At 45.7% G+C, this 20,569-nt stretch overlaps 1 protein-coding gene across 12 annotated transcripts in view; it reads left to right on the top strand.

Annotated features, from left to right (window-relative positions):
• LOC133458001 (epidermal growth factor receptor substrate 15-like 1) overlaps positions 1 to 20,569 on the top strand; it is a 76,773-nt gene that overhangs the window by 4,318 nt on the left and 51,886 nt on the right. For 7 of the 12 annotated variants that reach the window (XM_061737440.1, XM_061737439.1, XM_061737438.1 and 4 more), the window contains exons 2-14: positions 2,216 to 2,257; positions 2,331 to 2,420; positions 4,554 to 4,601; positions 4,781 to 4,876; positions 5,032 to 5,097; positions 5,225 to 5,350; positions 6,246 to 6,305; positions 7,931 to 8,173; positions 15,058 to 15,215; positions 15,983 to 16,139; positions 17,782 to 17,844; positions 18,029 to 18,049; positions 20,384 to 20,471. In XM_061737440.1, the coding sequence (XP_061593424.1) occupies positions 2,216 to 2,257; positions 2,331 to 2,420; positions 4,554 to 4,601; positions 4,781 to 4,876; positions 5,032 to 5,097; positions 5,225 to 5,350; positions 6,246 to 6,305; positions 7,931 to 8,173; positions 15,058 to 15,215; positions 15,983 to 16,139; positions 17,782 to 17,844; positions 18,029 to 18,049; positions 20,384 to 20,471 (1,258 nt within the window). The remainder of the gene's footprint in view (positions 1 to 2,215; positions 2,258 to 2,330; positions 2,421 to 4,553; positions 4,602 to 4,780; positions 4,877 to 5,031; positions 5,098 to 5,224; positions 5,351 to 6,245; positions 6,306 to 7,930; positions 8,174 to 15,057; positions 15,216 to 15,982; positions 16,140 to 17,781; positions 17,845 to 18,028; positions 18,050 to 20,383; positions 20,472 to 20,569) is intronic. The other 5 variants (XM_061737449.1, XM_061737441.1, XM_061737446.1 and 2 more) reach the window with 3 other exon arrangements.

The following is a 20,569-nucleotide window of genomic DNA, read 5'->3' as shown; positions in this document are numbered from 1 at the left end:
TCAGCTAAGCTTCATCCTCTGATCCTCCCAGAGCAACCCACAACCCTTCGTGGGGGTCTCAGGAAACTTAAAAGCATGTTCTTTTGGTAAATACCCACAGTTCATAAGTGTAGATGAGGAACAAAGATGGACTGGTGAGGTCTGCTCCGTTGCAGGTTCTGCACCTGTCAGACCTCTCCTACTCGAGAACACGACCCTGGGACACTGTAACTTGGGATGAGTTAAAAATATGTACCTTAGTAGACCAGACCGGTTCTTTCGCTGTTTCTCGTTGGCTGGGTGATGATGACATCTTACATAGTAGGTAGCTGTTCTTCTCATGAACGCCCACATCCCCTTTAATCAGTGGAAGTATCTGAACAGTCAGCGCAAGCTTCACGTTCTGACGTAGTTTGTTGAAGTGCTGCTGTTGTGAATATCCAGCAGCTGTGCAGCTGCTCAGGTGTGGATCAACTGAAGCAGTCCAGTATTATCCAGAGCCACTTTTTTTTTTTTTTTTTTGATTTTTTTGGGCTCTAGTGGCCCTTTATACAGACTGAACGGGGTAGAGAGAGAGAACGGGGAAGACATGCAGCAAAGGTGCGCAGGCCGGGATTCGAACCTGCGACCGCTGCAGGAGGAGGACTGTAGCCTCAGTATATGAGCCGCTGCTTAACCCACTGCGCCACCGAGCGGCCCACAGTGGTTCATTTCTAAATGAAGGTTTGCTGAGTCCTGCAGAGCCTTTGCCTCTGGGTAGCGGCCTGATGTACCACAAGGAGGAGTTTAATAGGGCTGCAACTAACGATTATTTTAATAATCGATTAATCTGTCGACTAATCGATGGACTATTAAGATAAAAAAAACAAAAAAGCATTAAATTCCAACCATTTATTCGAAAACAGAACTGACAAATTTACAGTGCAGATAATCTTCAGAAAGTTCACAAACAGGTTGCTCCTTGAACATCCCTGAGCTTTTAAAGTATTGATTAAAAAAAATAACTAAATGGATTAACACAGAAAGCATACACATGTATGCTTTACATCTGCCAAATATATAAAAATAAAGTGCACAAAAGAGGTATACTTTGTTTAAAAGGGACCTGAGCTGTCAGAACAATTAATAAATTATAAAAAATAAAGAAAAATACAAATCAGAAACAAGATTTGTTTGAATATTACAATTTGTTCTCTCACTGCCTTCACTCAAAAAATTAAGGATCTTACTAAGAAATGTTCTTATTTCTAACCTAAAAATGCCATTACACCTGATAACATACATAACTTAAAAGGTTAGATTTTTTTCCCACGTGTTTCAATTGAACTTTCATTTGTGTCAAGCTAATTTTAAGTTCTAGTTAATTTTTAAGTTAAGGTCTTTATAAGATTTTGAGTTTTGGCAGTGTTCAAAATAAAAATTATGAGACCTGCTGTATTGGAGCACATTTTCTTTTAGTTAAAACTGTAGCGGGAACAGATGTTTAGAGGAACCTATGTATGTACCGGGTTAGAGGGGGAACATATAGGAGAACGGACCACAAGAATATAGCATGGATTAAAAATAAAAGTTAAGCACTGAGCTACATGTGTCTCCCGTCTGAGCATGGCATGTTACTAAAACCAAACAAATCCGCCGCCTCTTTCTTCTTCCTGTACGTGCGCGGCGTCAGCGCGCTGTACCGCATTAAATGTAGTCCGGGCGAAATACCTGCTTTGAGCTGGCAAAGCACAAGCTCCTCTACTTCTGCTCCGCGCTCAACTCAACTTTAGCTCCGCGAGTTAGTGAGTGACGTAATAATCGCGCGACACAACGAATCGATAATGGAATTCGTTGCCAACGCTTTTAATAATCGATTTTTATCAATTTTATCGATTCGTTGTTGCAGCCCTAGAGTTTAGATAGCTAACAGTGATTGATGTAAAGTGGGCGTGTCCCAGGTGTGTTCAGGCGGGGTTGTGCCACCCGTTTAGCTGTGCAACACGAAGAAACAGAGGCTTCAAAAGTGCTCTTGAGAAACGTGTGGATGATGTCCCCAGAGGCTTGTCCAGTTCTTATACAGTCCGTGATCCCGTCTGATGTTCCTTGTGTCATAAATAAAACCAACAGAGGGGGAGGTCTCCGTGTCGTTGTAATAGTCTTCTGTTTGGCAGAAACATCGTCACAGGTCTGAATGTTTGTTTCTCAGAGATCAGCATTGTTTTGTCCTGAGTAAAAATCCCTCTCTGTGTTGCAGCTGGCCAGCGGGAACCCTGTTTATGAGAACTACTACAGACAGGTAATCCACCATCCTGAGATGCTGATGTTCTTGGGCCGAGTTGACAGCAAAACTGACCTGAGTCTGCTTCCAGGTGGATCCTGGGAACACTGGGAGAGTTGGGCCCACAGAAGCTGCTCTGTTCTTGAAGAAGTCCGGGCTGCCCGACGCCACGCTGGGAAAGGTAAGAAGCTGATGTTCTACAGTTTGTGACAAGATCCTGTTGTTCAGACAAGTCGTTTCCTCACAATTATTCATATGGATGATCAGACATCTTCCCTTGTCAAGACGCACTTCCTCCCATCACACTATCAATCTATACCTGATATGATCTTCGAAATTTTGATTTGCTTAATTTGCTTTGAAGCAACAATGAAATGGACCAAACCGGGAGAGTTACTTTAGTTTCTGTCAGTTGTTTCAATACACTTTGCCTGCCTTTGGTGAGACCACTTGAAATAAGTGTGAAACAGCAGTAAAACAGTTATTAAACGGCAGTAAAACAGTTGTAAATTAAATATGAATCAGCAGTAAAACAGGTGTGAATCAGAGATAAAACAGGTGTGAAACAGCAGTAAAACAGGTGTGAATCAGCAGTAAAACAGGTGTGAAACAGCAGTAAAACAGGTGTGAATCAGCAGTAAAACAGGTGTGAAACAGCAGTAAAACAGGTGTGAAACAGAGATAAAACAGGTGTGAAACAGCAGTAAAACAGGTGTGAATCAGATGAATCAGCAGTAAAACAGGTGTGAATCAGCAGTAAAACAGGTGTGAAACAGCAGTAAAACAGGTGTGAATCAGATGAATCAGCAGTAAAACAGGTGTGAATCAGCAGTAAAACAGGTGTGAAACAGCAGTAAAACAGGTGTGAATCAGATGAATCAGCAGTAAAACAGGTGTGAATCAGCAGTAAAACAGGTGTGAATCAGAGATAAAACAGGTGTGAAACAGCAGTAAAACAGGTGTGAATCAGATGAATCAGCAGTAAAACAGGTGTGAATCAGATGAATCAGCAGTAAAACAGGTGTGAATCAGCAGTAAAACAGGTGTGAATCAGATGAATCAGCAGTAAAACAGGTGTGAATCAGCAGTAAAACAGGTGTGAATCAGAGATAAAACAGGTGTGAAACAGAGATAAAACAGGTGTGAAACAGCAGTAAAACAGGTGTGAATCAGATGAATCAGCAGTAAAACAGGTGTGAATCAGCAGTAAAACAGGTGTGAATCAGATGAATCAGCAGTAAAACAGGTGTGAATCAGCAGTAAAACAGGTGTGAATCAGAGATAAAACAGGTGTGAAACAGAGATAAAACAGGTGTGAAACAGCAGTAAAACAGGTGTGAATCAGATGAATCAGCAGTAAAACAGGTGTGAATCAGCAGTAAAACAGGTGTGAATCAGCAGTAAAACAGGTGTGAATCAGCAGTAAAACAGGTGTGAATCAGATGAATCAGCAGTAAAACAGGTGTGAATCAGCAGTAAAACAGGTGTGAATCAGCAGTAAAACAGGTGTGAATCAGAGATAAAACAGGTGTGAAACAGCAGTAAAACAGGTGTGAATCAGCAGTTAAACAGGTGTGAATCAGATGAATCAGCAGTAAAACAGGTGTGAATCAGATGAATCAGCAGTAAAACAAGTGTGAAACAGTAGTAAAACAGGTGTGAATCAGATGAATCAGCAGTAAAACAGGTGTGAATCAGCAGTTAAACAGGTGTGAATCGGCAGTTAAACAGGTGTGAAACAGAGATAAAACAGGTGTGAAACAGAGATAAAACAGGTGTGAAACAGAGATAAAACAGGTGTGAAACAGCAGTAAAACAGGTGTGAAACAGCAGTAAAACAGGTGTGAAACAGCAGTAAAACAGGTGTGAAACAGAGATAAAACAGGTGTGAAACAGAGATAAAACAGGTGTGAAACAGCAGTAAAACAGGTGTGAAACAGAGATAAAACAGGTGTGAAACAGCAGTAAAACAGGTGTGAAACAGAGATAAAACAGGTGTGAAACAGAGATAAAACAGGTGTGAAACAGAGATAAAACAGGTGTGAAACAGAGATAAAACAGGTGTGAAACAGAGATAAAACAGGTGTGAAACAGCAGTAAAACAGGTGTGAAACAGCAGTAAAACAGGTGTGAAACAGCAGTAAAACAGGTGTGAAACAGAGATAAAACAGGTGTGAAACAGAGATAAAACAGGTGTGAAACAGCAGTAAAACAGGTGTGAAACAGAGATAAAACAGGTGTGAAACAGCAGTAAAACAGGTGTGAAACAGCAATAAGCTGCCCTCTTGTATCAGCATGACTGTTTGTGTTTCAGATCTGGGATTTGGCTGATCCTGATGGCAAAGGTTACCTGGACAAACAGGTGAGCAGAAAGTCTCTTGTAACACTGAGATTGAAGTAATTTGTAGCATAGGCAAATGCTCTGGACGTGTACTTGGGGAAGTAGGACTGAAACAACCAGAGCGGGTGGCGTGTGAGTGTATAAACAGTGTTCCCGGAGCTGCTCTGCTGCTCCCTGATCTGGTGTGCTGTGTCTCCCAGGGCTTCTACGTGGCTCTCCGGCTGGTGGCCTGCGCTCAGAGCTGCCAGGAAGTCAGTCTGTCCAGCCTCAGCCTCACAATCCCTCCTCCCAAGTTTGTGAGTTCTATCAATAATAAGACGTACATCTTTTGATCCTGGACTAAACACTAGCAGCAGCAGCTTCACAGCTCTCTGACTCATCAGTTATTGTGTCTAAAATACGTTGTTTGCAATCTCACGTAATGTGGTGTAATGTCCTGGCTGGGTTTCAGAAGGACACCAGCAGTCCGTCTCTGAGCAGCAACACCTCCTCTGGAGAATCCCACTGGGCTGTCAGGGTGTGTTTACACACACACACTCACACACACACACACACACACACACACACACACACACACACACACACACACACACACACTCTGCAGCAGTCTCAGCCAGGTTCTGCTCGTGTCTTTGCCTCAACAGCCCGAGGAGAGGAACAAGTTTGATGGGATTTTTGAGAGTTTGGCTCCAGTCAACGGCCTGCTGTCGGGGGAGAAGGTCAAACCCGTCCTCATCAACTCCAAGCTGCCTATGGATGTTCTCGGGAAGGTATGCACTTCAGTTCTTTAAGGTTTCGTCTGCAGGAACAGTTTCTTCTGCAATTTGGCCTGTCCACTCATCACTTACAGAACTGTAGAAACTCCTGTTTCAGAGTCCTTAAGTGGACGGGACATGCACGGGAGTTTTGGCGTGAAGCGTTGCTATGGCTGCCTCAAACCGCCCCCAGGTGGCTCTGCTGTCCTCTATAGTCCACTACAGTCTTTTACGATCAATCAATCAATCAAACTTTATTTATAAAGCACTTTTCCTACATATATGTATCACGAAGGGCTTTACATGTTAAAAATTGTACAATTTAAAAAGTTTAAACGGCCCAAACACGCCTAACACAAACCCCACTCCCCCACATACACACATAATAATAACAAAAAAAAGGTAGTAATCAATAGAATAAAATAAATAAATAAAATAATAAAACATTTTTTTTGGATAAAACTGAAGCAGTAATTTAAAAAGGAGATAAAATGCTATTAATTAGAAGCAAGACAAAAAAGTGGGTCTTCTCCACATTGTGTGTGGCCCTCAGGTCACCAGCAGGCTCTTCCACAGTCGTGGGGCGTAGAAGCGGAAGTTCGCCTCACCGTGGGTTTTTGTACTAACGTTTGGAGGTTCACTGGCCTCCATTACAGCCCAGTATCGCCTCTGTATTCCACTTTAGTCCACTACAGTCATCTGCAGTCCACTGCCGTCCATTATAGTGTCTGTGTTCCACTGTAGTCCACTTAGTCTTCTACAGGCCTCTACACCCCACTATGGTGGACTTTAATCCACTCCGTCAGGATGTCTCCCCGCTGTTTCCACGGTGATAACAGACACCATTGAAATAAACTTGTTAAGCAGATATTTTGGTGGACTATAAAACCTCTTTGTCTCCTGCTTCCAGGTCTGGGACCTGAGCGACATCGACAAAGACGGCCACCTGGACAGAGACGAGTTTGCAGTGGTGAGTGGATCCTTCACTCGGGAGTGTGGGGCAGTCTCAGCTGAGACACTTTTCTCTGAACTCAGAAAGAGCTGGACACAACTCTAATCTCAGAAAAACCTGGGACGCTGTGTAAAAAGTTAGACGTCTCCTGGAGGAACATTTGCAACTAGTCAGGTTAACTGTCAACAGGTGAGTGATGTGAGTGGATGTAAAAAGATCATCTTAGAGTTTCAAAGGAGTATCTTGTATCCTTCTTCTCAAAGGAGCAACTGCATCTAAAGCTGAGTGCAGCAAATCAGCAGTGTTACTAACAAGGAAAGCAACATCTTCAGAGGTGGAACCCAGGTCACTGGCCTCCACTGCTTCACTATTTTCCACTGTTGTGAGATGAGCGATGGCCTCCCTAAATTTAGCAATAGCTTCATTGGACATCTGCTAAAATAATATCTCCTATTGCACTTCAATGTCGTTAATGTAAAATTAAACGTTATTAATTAGTGGTCGGATAGGAGGGAGTTTACACGTGACACTAACAGATTATCAGGTTGAACACCGTAGGTGAGAACGAGATCCAGGGTATGATCAAAACTGTGTCTGTTTGTTTACTTTTTGTGAGATTCCCCGTCGATTCTAGAACAGAATTGAAAGCTAATTTTAAGCCCCGTTTCCACGGAGCAAGAACGGTGGTGTTTCATGCGTTTTGTCCGTTTACTTACACGAAAAACAAAGCTCAAAGTCTCCAAAAACCATCATTTCTGAAAACTCTGGCCAAAGTGGAGATTTTCAAAAACTCAGTTTTCACATTTGCTTGTAAACAGGAAAACGGAGAAACGGACATTTAGGCTTCAGAACGTCACGTTATGAGACAGAAACGTCACCAGCGTCATGTGTGCCACCTGAGTTTACAATTAGTTTGGCCACCGTCAATATTTTCTTGTATTTTACCTGTTTTATATTCTAAAGTCACTTCTCTGTCACTCCAAACGAAAGACTCTCATTCATCTTGGAAGTAACTGGAAGTTACTCGTGTCATTTGTTGATGTTTTTTTCCAGGATTCTGATTGGCTAGCATGACTTTATCTTCTCGTTACACTGCCCCCTGTAGGTTTGGCTGCTCATAGCACCTTAACAGCGTATTTATGCGGGTTCCTGGAAATGATGGTATTTTTCAAAATGTAGAGGGGGAAATATCCGTTTTTGTAAATACCCGGCTATGTGTAAACGTGGCCTAAGATTGTCGCTGTAAACATCCATATGAATGTTAAAGTCACCCACTACGATGAATTTATCTGTACTGATGGATAAACCAGATAAATGATGAATGATTAGGATGTCTGGTGATTCTGGTATGTGTTCCATTCATGTGGTTGTAACTACAGGTTACTTTTCTATATTTCATGGTAACTAGCTTGTATCTGAGCAGTTCACTGTAAACATAAGGTAAACGTAGCAGAGCGACAGTCCGTCGTCACAGCAGGACCGGGTCCAACCTGACACACCTGTCTGGTATTAAATGTTTTAGCGACAGCATTAGCAAAGAAACCCTCAAGCATCAGACGCCTACTGATAAATGTTGCTGCAGTGTGTGTGTGTGCAAGTCTGTGGTAATAACATCTATTAATAGCAGTCGTTACCCCCCCCAGGCCATGCATCTGGTGTACCGGGCCCTGGAGAAGGAGCCTGTTCCTGCAGTTCTCCCCTCCGTCCTCATCCCTCCATCCAAGAGGAAGAAGAGTCTTTGCTCCATGACCGGCGCTGCCCCTGGACTGCCAGCTAGCCCACCACCTCCAAAAGACTCACTGCGCTCCACCCCCTCCCACGGCAGCATGACCTCCTTGAACAGCACCGGCAGCCTGTCGCCCAAACACACACTCAAATCTGCACAGGTGAGACGCACCTGAGATAAACACACCTGAGTGTAGAGCACCGTCACACCTGAGATAAACACAGGTGTAGAGCACCGTCACACCTGAGATAAACACACCTGAGTGTAGAGCACCGTCACACCTGAGATAAACACAGGTGTAGAGCACCGTCACACCTGAGATAAACACACCTGAGTGTAGAGCACCGTCACACCTGAGATAAACACAGGTGTAGAGCACCATCACACCTGACATAAACACAGGTGTAGAGCACCGTCACACCTGACATAAACACAGGTGTAGAGCACCGTCACACCTGACATAAACACAGGTGTAGAGCACCGTCACACCTGAGATAAACACACCTGAGTGTAGAGCACCGTCACACCTGAGATAAACACAGGTGTAGAGCACCGTCACACCTGAGATAAACACAGGTGTAGAGCACCGTCACACCTGACATAAACACAGGTGTAGAGCACCGTCACACCTGAGATAAACACAGGTGTAGAGCACCGTCACACCTGACATAAACACAGGTGTAGAGCACCGTCACACCTGACATAAACACAGGTGTAGAGCACCGTCACACCTGACATAAACACAGGTGTAGAGCACCGTCACACCTGACATAAACACAGGTGTAGAGCACCATCACACCTGACATAAACACAGGTGTAGAGCACCGTCACACCTGAGATAAACACAGGTGTAGAGCACCGTCACACCTGAGATAAACACAGGTGTAGAGCACCGTCACACCTGAGATAAACACAGGTGTAGAGCACCGTCACACCTGAGATAAACACAGGTGTAGAGCACCGTCACACCTGAGATAAACACACCTGAGTGTAGAGCACCGTCACACCTGAGATAAACACAGGTGTAGAGCACCGTCACAACTGAGATAAACACAGGTGTAGAGCACCGTCACACCTGAGATAAACACAGGTGTAGAGCACCGTCACACCTGAGATAAACACAGGTGTAGAGCACCGTCACACCTGAGATAAACACACCTGAGTGTAGAGCACCGTCACACCTGAGATAAACACAGGTGTAGAGCACCGTCACACCTGAGATAAACACAGGTGTAGAGCACCGTCACACCTGACATAAACACAGGTGTAGAGCACCGTCACACCTGACATAAACACAGGTGTAGAGCACCGTCACACCTGACATAAACACAGGTGTAGAGCACCGTCACACCTGACATAAACACAGGTGTAGAGCACCGTCACACCTGAGATAAACACAGGTGTAGAGCACCGTCACACCTGACATAAACACAGGTGTAGAGCACCATCACACCTGACATAAACACAGGTGTAGAGCACCGTCACACCTGAGATAAACACAGGTGTAGAGCACCGTCACACCTGAGATAAACACAGGTGTAGAGCACCGTCACACCTGAGATAAACACAGGTGTAGAGCACCGTCACACCTGACATAAACACAGGTGTAGAGCACCATCACACCTGACATAAACACAGGTGTAGAGCACCGTCACACCTGAGATAAACACAGGTGTAGAGCACCGTCACACCTGAGATAAACACACCTGAGTGTAGAGCACCGTCACACCTGAGATAAACACAGGTGTAGAGCACCGTCACACCTGACATAAACACAGGTGTAGAGCACCATCACACCTGACATAAACACAGGTGTAGAGCACCGTCACACCTGAGATAAACACAGGTGTAGAGCACCGTCACACCTGAGATAAACACAGGTGTAGAGCACCGTCACACCTGAGATAAACACAGGTGTAGAGCACCGTCACACCTGAGATAAACACACCTGAGTGTAGAGCACCGTCACACCTGAGATAAACACAGGTGTAGAGCACCGTCACACCTGAGATAAACACAGGTGTAGAGCACCGTCACACCTGAGATAAACACAGGTGTAGAGCACCGTCACACCTGACATAAACACAGGTGTAGAGCACCGTCACACCTGACATAAACACAGGTGTAGAGCACCGTCACACCTGAGATAAACACACCTGAGTGTAGAGCACCGTCACACCTGAGATAAACACAGGTGTAGAGCACCATCACACCTGAGATAAACACAGGTGTAGAGCACCGTCACACCTGACATAAACACAGGTGTAGAGCACCGTCACACCTGAGATAAACACAGGTGTAGAGCACCGTCACACCTGAGATAAACACAGGTGTAGAGCACCGTCACACCTGAGATAAACACACCTGAGTGTAGAGCACCATCACACCTGAGATAAACACAGGTGTAGAGCACCGTCACACCTGAGATAAACACACCTGAGTGTAGAGCACCGTCACACCTGAGATAAACACAGGTGTAGAGCACCATCACACCTGAGATAAACACAGGTGTAGAGCACCATCACACCTGACATAAACACAGGTGTAGAGCACCGTCACACCTGAGATAAACACACCTGAGTGTAGAGCACCGTCACACCTGAGATAAACACAGGTGTAGAGCCCCGTCACACCTGAGATAAACACACCTGAGTGTAGAGCACCGTCACACCTGAGATAAACACAGGTGTAGAGCCCCGTCACACCTGAGATAAACACACCTGAGTGTAGAGCACCGTCACACCTGAGATAAACACAGGTGTAGAGCCCCGTCACACCTGAGATAAACACAGGTGTAGAGCACCGTCACACCTGAGATAAACACAGGTGTAGAGCCCCGTCACACCTGAGATAAACACAGGTGTAGAGCACCGTCACACCTGAGATAAACACAGGTGTAGAGCACCGTCACACCTGAGATAAACACAGGTGTAGAGCACCGTCACACCTGAGATAAACACAGGTGTAGAGCACCGTCACACCTGAGATAAACACACCTGAGTGTAGAGCACCGTCACACCTGAGATAAACACAGGTGTAGAGCACCGTCACACCTGACATAAACACAGGTGTAGAGCACCATCACACCTGACATAAACACAGGTGTAGAGCACCGTCACACCTGAGATAAACACAGGTGTAGAGCACCGTCACACCTGAGATAAACACAGGTGTAGAGCACCGTCACACCTGAGATAAACACAGGTGTAGAGCACCGTCACACCTGAGATAAACACACCTGAGTGTAGAGCACCGTCACACCTGAGATAAACACAGGTGTAGAGCACCGTCACACCTGAGATAAACACAGGTGTAGAGCACCGTCACACCTGAGATAAACACAGGTGTAGAGCACCGTCACACCTGACATAAACACAGGTGTAGAGCACCGTCACACCTGACATAAACACAGGTGTAGAGCACCATCACACCTGAGATAAACACACCTGAGTGTAGAGCACCGTCACACCTGAGATAAACACAGGTGTAGAGCACCATCACACCTGAGATAAACACAGGTGTAGAGCACCGTCACACCTGACATAAACACAGGTGTAGAGCACCGTCACACCTGAGATAAACACAGGTGTAGAGCACCGTCACACCTGAGATAAACACACCTGAGTGTAGAGCACCGTCACACCTGAGATAAACACTGGTGTAGAGCACCGTCACACCTGAGATAAACACAGGTGTAGAGCACCGTCACACCTGAGATAAACACTGGTGTAGAGCACCGTCACACCTGACATAAACACTGGTGTAGAGCACCGTCACACCTGAGATAAACACAGGTGTAGAGCACCGTCACACCTGAGATAAACACAGGTGTAGAGCCCCGTCACACCTGAGATAAACACAGGTGTAGAGCACCGTCACACCTGAGATAAACACAGGTGTAGAGCACCGTCACACCTGAGATAAACACACCTGAGTGTAGAGCACCGTCACACCTGAGATAAACACAGGTGTAGAGCACCGTCACACCTGACATAAACACAGGTGTAGAGCACCATCACACCTGACATAAACACAGGTGTAGAGCACCGTCACACCTGAGATAAACACAGGTGTAGAGCACCGTCACACCTGAGATAAACACAGGTGTAGAGCACCGTCACACCTGAGATAAACACAGGTGTAGAGCACCGTCACACCTGAGATAAACACACCTGAGTGTAGAGCACCGTCACACCTGAGATAAACACAGGTGTAGAGCACCGTCACACCTGAGATAAACACAGGTGTAGAGCACCGTCACACCTGAGATAAACACAGGTGTAGAGCACCGTCACACCTGAGATAAACACAGGTGTAGAGCACCGTCACACCTGACATAAACACAGGTGTAGAGCACCATCACACCTGAGATAAACACAGGTGTAGAGCACCGTCACACCTGACATAAACACAGGTGTAGAGCACCGTCACACCTGAGATAAACACAGGTGTAGAGCACCGTCACACCTGAGATAAACACACCTGAGTGTAGAGCACCGTCACACCTGAGATAAACACTGGTGTAGAGCACCGTCACACCTGAGATAAACACAGGTGTAGAGCACCGTCACACCTGAGATAAACACTGGTGTAGAGCACCGTCACACCTGACATAAACACTGGTGTAGAGCACCGTCACACCTGAGATAAACACAGGTGTAGAGCACCGTCACACCTGAGATAAACACATGTGTAGAGCACCGTCACACCTGAGATAAACACAGGTGTAGAGCACCGTCACACCTGAGATAAACACAAGTGTAGAGCACCGTCACACCTGAGATAAACACAGGTGTAGAGCACCGTCACACCTGAGATAAACACTGGTGTAGAGCACCGTCACACCTGAGATAAACACAGGTGTAGAGCACCGTCACACCTGAGATAAACACAGGTGTAGAGCACCGTCACACCTGAGATAAACACAGGTGTAGAGCACCGTCACACCTGACATAAACACAGGTGTAGAGCACCGTCACACCTGAGATAAACACAGGTGTAGAGCACCGTCACACCTGAGATAAACACAGGTGTAGAGCACCGTCACACCTGACATAAACACTGGTGTAGAGCACCGTCACACCTGAGATAAACACAGGTGTAGAGCACCGTCACACCTGACATAAACACAGGTGTAGAGCACCGTCACACCTGAGATAAACACAGGTGTAGAGCACCGTCACACCTGAGATAAACACAGGTGTAGAGCACCGTCACACCTGACATAAACACAGGTGTAGAGCACCGTCACACCTGACATAAACACAGGTGTAGAGCACCATCACACCTGACATAAACACAGGTGTAGAGCACCGTCACACCTGAGATAAACACAGGTGTAGAGCACCGTCACACCTGACATAAACACAGGTGTAGAGCACCGTCACACCTGACATAAACACAGGTGTAGAGCACCGTCACACCTGACATAAACACACCTGAGTGTAGAGCACCGTCACACCTGAGATAAACACATGTGTAGAGCACCGTCACACCTGACATAAACACAGGTGTAGAGCACCGTCACACCTGAGATAAACACAGGTGTAGAGCACCGTCACACCTGAGATAAACACTGGTGTAGAGCACCGTCACACCTGAGATAAACACAGGTGTAGAGCACCGTCACACCTGACATAAACACAGGTGTAGAGCACCGTCACACCTGAGATAAACACAGGTGTAGAGCACCGTCACACCTGAGATAAACACAGGTGTAGAGCACCGTCACACCTGAGATAAACACAGGTGTAGAGCACCGTCACACCTGAGATAAACACTGGTGTAGAGCACCGTCACACCTGAGATAAACACAGGTGTAGAGCACCGTCACACCTGAGATAAACACACCTGAGTGTAGAGCACCGTCACACCTGACATAAACACAGGTGTAGAGCACCGTCACACCTGACATAAACACAGGTGTAGAGCACCGTCACACCTGACATAAACACACCTGAGTGTAGAGCACCGTCACACCTGAGATAAACACAGGTGTAGAGCACCGTCACACCTGAGATAAACACTGGTGTAGAGCACCGTCACACCTGAGATAAACACAGGTGTAGAGCACCGTCACACCTGAGATAAACACTGGTGTAGAGCACCGTCACACCTGAGATAAACACAGGTGTAGAGCACCGTCACACCTGACCAGGACACTGGTGAAGCCCTTCACACGAAACCAGGGGGTCCACAACTATTTTTTAACAACGAAAAATAAGCTACAACTGCTACTCTACTAGACCCCTTGTCACTGAAACCAATAAAATGTACGAGCAGAAAAGTTAATCTTGCCAATTCTTCAGCACTTCTGCTGGAACTAGAAGTCCTGCAGTCTTATGAGCTTGAGTGGAAACAAGTCACAAGTTTTCTACTGGACAATTGTGTCGTTATGAAGGGAAAGAGGACTGGACTTGAGACACGAGTTAGGAGGGAGAACCCCAGCAAGCCAGCCAGGTTCTTTCCTCTTTTATTGTTCAACTGTTGCACTGTAAGTATTTTGCAAAAAAAAAAAAAAAAATAGCGGAAGTTATATATATATATATATATATATATATATATATATATATATATATATATATATATATATATATAAATATTGTCCTTTACTGAATTAAATGGTTGCTAATCAATAATTCCACCAAATAATTAGCCTGCCTGAGTTTCACCTGCCCTTATATTATTATGACCTTTAATTTACCCTGTCAAACACAATGACAACTAGCAAAACTTGATATCAAAAGCATCCATAGTGAAAAGGAAAATAATATTCAAATGATGTCATTTTTGTTGCTTGCCAAATTGCCAGCGCACGTGCCCCCGCTCCCCGAAAAAAAAGTTCAGGCTCAGGAATTTTTTTAACTTTAAGCCCTGCAGTTTGGAGCAGATTGTCTGCCTCTCTGGACGTGACAGGTGTGGTCCTGACCTGCTGCAGCTCCCTGAACTACAGGGCACTTTCACACCAGTCCAGAAGTGCAGACCCTGCAGCCTCTGGACACCGGTGTTGTTTCTGTCAGATTCATGTGTGTTTTTCTGTTTCAGCATTCACTGAACTGGGTGGTTCCAGTATCAGAGCGCGGCCGCTATGACGACATCTTCCTGAAGACCGACTCCGACATGGACGGCTTTGTCAGCGGACATGAAGTGAAGGACATCTTCATGCACTCTGGACTCTCTCAGAACCTGCTGGCTCACATCTGGTAGGACTCAGCAACACTCCCCCTCGTGTTCATCCCCCTCGTGTTTCAGGACAGATGTTCAGTGTTCAGACTAAACTATAGGAATGGGAATCGAAAACCGGTTCTTGTTGAGAACCGATTCCCAGTGTTTCAATTCCTTGGAATCGTTTGCCTTTTTTGCAAACGATTCCCTTATCGATTCCAGTAGACATAAATGACGTCATCACGCACGTTGTGTAGTTACGCAACCTGCACATTTGCGCCCAGCAGGAAAACACGGCGACAAAGCGGCATAAATACTCAAAAGTTCGGTTACATTTTACCAAAAAGGATAACAGGGCGACTTGCAATACTTGCAATGTGGACATTTCAACAAAGGGAGAAAACACTAGCAACATGCAAAAGCATTTGACCTCAAGATATAAAACAAAGTTGATGCTAATCGACCTGTTTGTTCTCCATTTTTCCAAATGAGAATCGATAAGAGAATCGATAAAGAATCGAATCGTTAAACAGAATCGAAAATGGAATCGGAACTGGAAAAATCTTATCAATTCCCATCCCTACTAAACTATATAGAGGTGTTCATGGATGTTTTTGTGTCTCTAAATGAACATGGTTCTGGTTGGGATGCATCACGTTGACCCGAAGCTGCGTCTGACACCACAAATCCGTCTTCTTCATGACTTGTGTCTTGTGTGCGAGTGTGGCCAGACCTGGATCCTGGAGCCTGCAGATGCTGGTTCTCAGTCTCCTAATGAGTCCACTTGTGTTGTTCTGGTCCTCAGGGCTCTAGCAGACACCAGGCAGATGGGGAAACTGACCCGGGAGCAGTTCTCCCTGGCCATGCACCTGATCCAGCAGAAGGTCAGCAAAGGCCTGGACCCCCCTCAAGCCCTGAGCGCTGACATGATCCCCCCCTCGGAGAGAGGAACCCCCGTCCCGGTACGTCCCACACACACCAGAGCCCAGCGGCTGGACCCGGTGGGTCCCTCAGGACCCACGGTGGCGGTGACGACATCCACTGCCAATCCAGGAAGCAGGAACACACGGAGACACACGTCAAGCACTGGAAATCTGCAACAAAAAACCACAAACAAAACACAAAACCCACACGGAGCCAACCAAAACACGAGCAGCAATCAACCCAAATCTTGAGATCCGAATACGGTCTGAGCTAAGCTACCGCTACCGCTAACTAACCCCAAAAACTACAGAGCAAGCATGCAGGTGAACAAGCCAGTGTGTATGTGTGTGTGTGTGTGTATGTCTGTGTGTGTGTGTGTGTGTGTGTGTGTGTGTGTGTGTGTGTGTGTGTGTGTGTATGTGTATGTGTATGTGTGTGTGTGTGTGTGTGTGTGTGTGTGTGTGTGTGTGTGTGTGTGTGTGTGTGTGTGTGTGTGTGTGTGTGTGTATGTGTGTATGTATGTGTGTGTGTGTGTGTGTGTGTGTGTGTGTGTATGTGTGTGTGTGTGTGTATGTGTGTGTGTGTGTGTGTGTGTGTGTGTGTGTGTGTGTGTGTGTGTGTGTGTGTGTGTGTGTGTGTACACATCAAGACACATTACAATAGAAAACGAATAAATACATTAAAAATACATTAAATAGCGCCACCCTTCACCACGACGGCCGTCGGGGGTACTGCAGCCAACAGTGAAGGCGGCACGGGAGAACGGGGAGAACGTGCATGCAGCGTCATGTGACGTCACATCCACAGCCCAGCGCGGGAAATTCGGCCTCCGAATTGCAGCACATTTTGCAGCACACAGCCTGTTCAAGGCAAAGGAGAGATACACTGGAGGAAATATTCTTTTTGGTTTGGAACGCTTCATCTGACATTATTACTAGAAAACTTAAAACGTATACGAATATTTTTCATAAATCCTGCCTCAATCCTGCCTCATGCTCCTTTAACTTGACAACCTTTATCAATAATAACAAATGCACGGTTGGTATGTACTGATAAAGTAGTTTGACTGTATGAGTCAAAAAAAAGAATTAAAAAATCAGCCTGAAATAAATAAATAAATAAATACTAAATAAAAAACTTAAAACTGAAATAAACAAACAAGAGTCACAAAAAGCCATCAATTACTCATCAAAACCACCACAAAAAGCCTCAAAGCAGGTCTAGCAGGTCTGAAATCAGAACTAAACACGCACGTGTGCCTTTTACAGACGTTCATTCATCTCCTTAAAAATAGTCAAACTTCTTAACAACATAAATTGATATAAAACTATAGCCAATATGTTATATATTGGCTGAAAATTATAACTTATATACGACCAACTGGTCATGTGACCACTCTTTTTCAACGGAGCTGAATGCAGAGGGCGTTAACAAAAGTGTTCAATAAATGTTCAAAACCCAATTCTCCAGTGCAGACAGAGATTTGTATCTATTGAGAGGCAGCTCAGTGTTTGTGTGCCTGCGTGCACGCGGGGGGGAAGGTGCTGGCGGGGCCCTCAGGGTCCGGGCGGCTAGCTGCTTCTCCAGGTTCTAGAAGAGGCAGAGCCGACGTGCAGCAGGACTCTGCTCCTCAGGACGTTCTCCATCATTACTAACCAGCTTGTCTCTGATTGGCTGCAGAGTTTGTCAGGATACATGACTCCGGTGGGATCCGACATGGCTGCCCTGTCAGAGATGAGAAGGGTGAGTACTCCTCCTCTCCTCTGCTGCTCTGTGCTTCTTCCTCTCTGCTTCTCTAAGCTCTGCACATAGATCTGTGTTGCTTTAAGTGCTTAGTTGGTAAAAAGCCCCCTGATCTACATGAAAGATCCCGTGTTTGTTGTCCTGTGTGTGCTCTGCTGCTGATGTCTCTGCTCTTCCTCCTCAGGCTGTTATGTTCTCCTTGTGGGTAGGTAACCTGGTAACACGGTAACTGACCCCTCAGTGCTGTCCCTGGCCGCTGGACCTCTGGGGAGCGTTTGTAGATTTGTAGACTGCAGCTGTGTGGATGAAGGGAGGGTGGTGGCCCTGATGGAAGAGCAGAGTGTCTGGAGACGCCACTCCACGAACACGCAGCCAATCAGAGCCTGCATGTGACGTACAGGACTGTCTCAGAAAATTAGAATATTGTGATAAAGTCCATTTTCTGTAATGCAAAAATGTCATACATTCTGGATTCATTACAAATCAACTGAAATATTACAAACCTTTTATTATTTTAATATTGCTGATCATGGCTTACAGCTTAAGAAAACTCAAATATCCCATCTAAAAAAATTAGAATATTCTGGGAATCTTAATCTTAAGCTGTAGCCATAATCAGCAATATTAAAATAATAAAAGGCTTGCAATATTTCAGTTGATTTGTAATGAATCCAGAATTTATGACATTTTTGTTTTTTTAATTGCATTACAGAAAATAAAGAACTTTATCACAATATTCTAATTTTCTGAGACAGTCCGGTGGACACCAGAGTGTTTGCTGTGGAGCGGGGACCCTGGGGGACCCCAGTGGACCACTGCTGCTGGATTTACAGTTAAAACCTGCTGATCCAGAGGGTAAAGGCTGAGTTATGGTTCTGCGTCAAAACGACGCCGTGCCTACGGTGTGTGGTACGCATCGACGCAGACCTGACGGCGTCACTGACGCCGTCACTGACGCCGTCACTGACACCGTCACTGACGCCGTGACTGACGTGCACCTCCCAAAAAGTGTAACTACGCGAGCAGACCAAACGCAGACGGAGAGGGCTGTGATTGGTTCGCTTGGAAGCAACGCATTTCCGGTTTCCGGTTTGAAGCAGTCGTGAACTTTCAGCGCTCTTTTCTTCGTGTATGTGTGATTTATTTTGTTTTGTTTTTTTGCACAATAGTTGTCCTTATCTCTTTGATTCACTGTGACCGGAAAAAGTCGGATAAACCATTCAGAAAAAGATTGCGAACTAGCGGCCACGGGGGGTACTGCACCGCAGAGAAATGGAGTGATGGAGAAGTCCGAAGGGTTCGGAATGGCGTCACGGTGACGGCGTAGGCACGGCGTTGATTTGACGCAGAACCTTAACTCAGCCTTTACTAGGCGTTCTGCAGTAACTGCTCATGGATTAGCTGTCACATGACACCCTGACCCTGGATTCACACTGAAAGCGCCACAGGCGTCACAGGCGTCCGGTTGACATTCATTGTCTATGAAAGCGCTACGAGAGGCGTTGGAGGCGTTGGTGGCGTTGGAGGCGTCCAGAGCGTCAATTTGAAGTTGAAAAACCTCAACTTTAAGCAAATGAGCAGCGGCGACGCCGAGGCACCGTCCAATCACAGACCGGAGCAAGAAACCTCAACGCAGATTGTACTTTCATCTAGACACAAACGTACACTCATTCACATGCACACATGAGCAGAGCTGTCACTAACACACTTATTTATCAGGAATTCATATATTTCATCCAGAAAAATGACATTTTTGCTGATTTGACTGCAGTTTTTACCTGAACTGCTCCTGTTTGAGGGGCTGGATGGTCCTAACGATTTTATTTGCTACATCGATCGAACGCAAAATAATTAAGAACCGTGCTTATTAATCACAAAACTCAGTTTAAACAATATGACCAAATCCACTCCGACCCGGTGTGTCAGTGTTCACCAGACAGACTGCAGCTTCACCGGGACCAACGATGATGGTTGATGTTGATCCAGAACCAACCTGGTTAAGGATCAAACTCACTCTTATCTACGCAGAAATAACGCTGAAATATAAAGAAGGCTTCCCAAAGTGGGATCCATGGTGAGAGAGGAAAGCTCCGCCCAGTGCAGGCGTCGACAGACTTTACCAAGCAGGGATGCAGGAGTCCTGACTCCACAGGAGATTTCTGCTGCTTTCAGTGTGAATCCAGCATAACCCAATGAGGGACCTTTTCATTTCCCCGTAGCTGCAGTTTATAACCCAGTTGTCTGCAGCCTCTTTAATCTCGTCATATCCTGCCTTTTATTTCTATTCCTTGTTTTTGTGTGCTGTCAGTGGACAAAAAGACAAGTGTTCCCATGGTTTTTGATGTCCGTGATAAAACTATTCCTCAAACGGTCCCCGTTCCAGATCTTTCCTCAGAATGTGGGCGGTGTGTCGGTGTTGGGGCCCCCTCTGTGCTGCTCCTCCTGTTCACCTCTCCTGACCTCTTCTCCCCTCCGTCTCCTCCTGCTGTCCTGAGCAGCTGGACTGACGTCCCTGTCTCCCCTGGCTGTGTGTCTGCAGGACAGCTCCAGCTCTGTGGGGTCCGGAGAGTTCACCGGCATCAAGGAGCTGGACGACATCAGCCAGGAGATATCGCAGCTGCAGAGGTAAATACACCTGTGTTGAAAAAATCCATTTTCCCATTCTAAATCGATTCTCATATTGATTCCTAAAAATCGATTCGTATGTCTAAAAATCGATTTCTTT

Source organism: Cololabis saira, chromosome 13 (genome assembly GCF_033807715.1).
Source record: "Cololabis saira isolate AMF1-May2022 chromosome 13, fColSai1.1, whole genome shotgun sequence".
In the NCBI taxonomy this organism is placed as follows: domain Eukaryota; kingdom Metazoa; phylum Chordata; class Actinopteri; order Beloniformes; family Belonidae; genus Cololabis; species Cololabis saira.
Note: the sequence above shows the minus strand (reverse complement) of the source record. Positions and strands in the feature narration are given on the sequence as shown.